At 56.0% G+C, this 2830-nt stretch overlaps 1 protein-coding gene across 1 annotated transcript; it reads right to left on the reverse strand.

The window, feature by feature from the left end:
• Positions 1–1484: 1484 nt before the first annotated feature.
• LOC106491643 (G-protein coupled receptor 183-like) lies at positions 1485–2543 on the reverse strand. The gene has a single exon (XM_013951283.2). It carries the CDS (start codon positions 2541–2543, stop codon positions 1485–1487), a length of 1059 nt encoding a protein of 352 aa, XP_013806737.1.
• Between the last annotated feature and the right edge of the window lie 287 nt (positions 2544–2830).

Here is a 2830-nt window from a genome sequence, read left to right on the forward strand (position 1 = left end):
AAAGTGTCAGTTCATGAAACATCTTTAAGTTTACTTTTAAGCAAAATAAAGCTGGTTTTTCTCCTCTTAATTTCTGTGTGTGTCCCTCTGTTCCTTCCAACCTCAACTATAAAACAGGCATCCCAGGAACTGCCAAATCCTATGCGTGTTTCTCGTCAGTGAAAGCCTCATAGTTTGGTGATGTCGGGAAAGAGTTGCAGAGGTCCTTGGACATGCTGAATTTCTCCTCACCACCTGGCTTCCAACATGGACAAGAAGCAGACCTTGCGGCTCCTCCCCCTCTCTCTGGTTGCACGTAACCTGCCCTGAGTAAGGCATTTGAACTGATTTGCTCACCGACTCATGCTGCAGCTCCTCAAGTTCAAGCAAAGGTCAGTCAAGGCCATGTACGGTCATGCTCAGTCCCCAATCATCTGTCCTCAACTCGTTTCAAGTTACGAGCACGACCTGTTTGAAGGCTTCCCTGGAAAGTGCTGGCCAGTGAACCCAACTCCTCTAGGCATCTTCCCAGGGCCCGCAATGGGAGCTGGTAACAGAAACCTCAGGCTGAGCATAAAGCAGTTTTGCAGGCTTACACCGCAGCTGTGAGCTAGGCGGGCCCCGTCACGCCCTCCCCAGCAGCAGGTTGCCACCAGACCGCAGCGCCGTAAGCTATGAGGAAGGGCACCCTTGGGAAGGAGCAGCAGCCAAAACAGCAAACGCAGGCAGCGACACTCCCAGGAGCTGTGCAAATTCACTACCTTGCTTATCTTCCTCTGCAAAGTACTGTATTGGCAACTCCCACACACCCCCCGCTTCGCACTCACCCTGTACCACGCCTGGGTGCTACGGCAGGACACTGTCCCTGGGTGGGGGCAGAGCAGAGAGCTGTCAGTGTTTGTAAGTGCTAGGAGGGAGCTCTGGGCAGCAGAGCCATCTTTTCTGCATGGAAGTAACATCTCAGCCTTTTCCTGGACTACCTTGAGCTTGTGCGCCCTGTGCTGGCGGCACCAAGCTGCAGGGATGCAGCCCCAGCACTATGGGGAGCAGTAAAGGGGAAGGACTCAGGGACAGCCGCGCCAGCCCTGTGGTTACCAGCAGCCACGGGCCCCAGGGGATGTGGGACACGCGTGGGAGGGTGTGGTGCCGGGAAACCCCCCCACTGTGTTTGCCACCCAGTGCTGTTGGCTGAGCTGCCTCCTCAGGGGCTGGATGAGAACATGCCCCATCCTGCGCTGCCAAGCATGGGGACAGCAGGTCCAGCAGTGCCAAGCGTGGAGCCAGGCATGCAGAGCTGGGCAGGGCCAGTGGCCCTGTGCCCCTGGGGAGCAGAAATCTGCACCGGCAGAGAGGAAAGTTGGCTTGGCAAGAGCCCCTGGCTCTGGGCAGGAGGGCAGTGAAGCCTGTCAGAGGTGCAGGTCCTGCTCTGCACCTGGGCTCCAGCTGCTGCCATAGGGGATGGTCCATAAGCTGAAGCCCAGAGCAAAAGGGAGGGGGTTGTGCCACTAGACGGACACGGAGCCAGGTGGCTGGCTGTTGCTGTTGCTCTCTGATGGGGTCTTGGCAGTGGAGGAGGTTGCCATGGAACCGCTGTTCCTGAAGATGCGGAGCAGCCTCCGCTTGTAGCCCCGGAAGGCAAAGAAGTAGATGATGGGGTCGATGCAGCAGTTGAGGTTCATGAATGCCACAGTGACTTGCAGGGACATCTTGAAGGCTTGCTGCTCACGGCAGGACGGCTGATACAGGATCTTCCTGACCATGAACTGGACGATGTTGAGATGGTAAGGGCTGAAGCACAGCAGGACAGCCAGCAGCACTACCAGGATGACAGTGAAGGCCCGGCGGTGGTGCCCGTTCTTCACTGTCAGTGGGTTCTCCTTGGCCGTCTGGCAGAGCTTGAGGTTGATCCGCACATAGCACACCAAGATGATGCCCACAGGCAGAAAGAAGCCAAGCACACAGGCCCCCAAGAGCAGGTAGGGCAGCTTGGGCACCTCCTCGAAATTGAAGTACTCCATGCATGTCAACTTGTCCCCCATACGCCGTGTCATGGGCCGCAAAAGCAGCGGCGCCGTCTGCAGGAACACCACGAACCAGATGAGGACACAGACACCCCTGGCACGGCTTATCCTCCGGATCCTGCCAGGGTGCCTGGTGCGCACCACAGCAATGTAGCGGTCCACACTCACACAGGTCATGAAATAGATGCCCACATAGGTGTTCATGTAGAAGATGAAAGCTGTAGCCCGGCAGAACCAATCCCCAAAGGGCCAATCAAACTCCAGGGCGTAGTAGGTGATCCTGCCTGGCAGTGCCAGGGTGAAGAGGGCATCAGATAGGGCCAGATTGACCAGGTAGAGGTCGGTGGAGTTTAGTTTCTTCTTCCTGCGCTGGAAGGTGATGCAGAGGGCCAGGATGTTCCCGCAGGAGCCAAACACCAGCAGAGCGGTGTAGAAGAGGGAGAAGGTGACTTTGGCAGAGAGGTGGTGGTTGTGCACGTTGCAGCTGCTCTGGTTGCTGGAGGTGAGGTTAGCGAGTGGGGACATGGCCTCAGCAACAGCCATTTCCGTGGTGCTTCACAATCTCTGTCTCTCTCCTTGGAAGAAGAAGAAGAAGAGACATGAAACTAGCAGCTCATTGATAACAGGAGCGGTACCCAGAGGGCTGAGTCTCACCAAGAAGCAAAAGGCCTGTCCCCTGCTCCCTGCCACCCCCCTCCCAGCTCGCAGTGCTAGTCATTTGGAAAAACGCATCTCTTGTGATTTCGATGTGAGCATTGCAACAAAGACTGTGACTCATTGTCTTCTTTCTTCTTCTTGACACCATCTCCATTTATGTTTTTTCTGCAAGT

The sequence above is a fragment of the Apteryx mantelli genome, chromosome 1 (assembly GCF_036417845.1).
Source record: "Apteryx mantelli isolate bAptMan1 chromosome 1, bAptMan1.hap1, whole genome shotgun sequence".
NCBI classification, from domain to species: Eukaryota; Metazoa; Chordata; class Aves; order Apterygiformes; family Apterygidae; genus Apteryx; species Apteryx mantelli.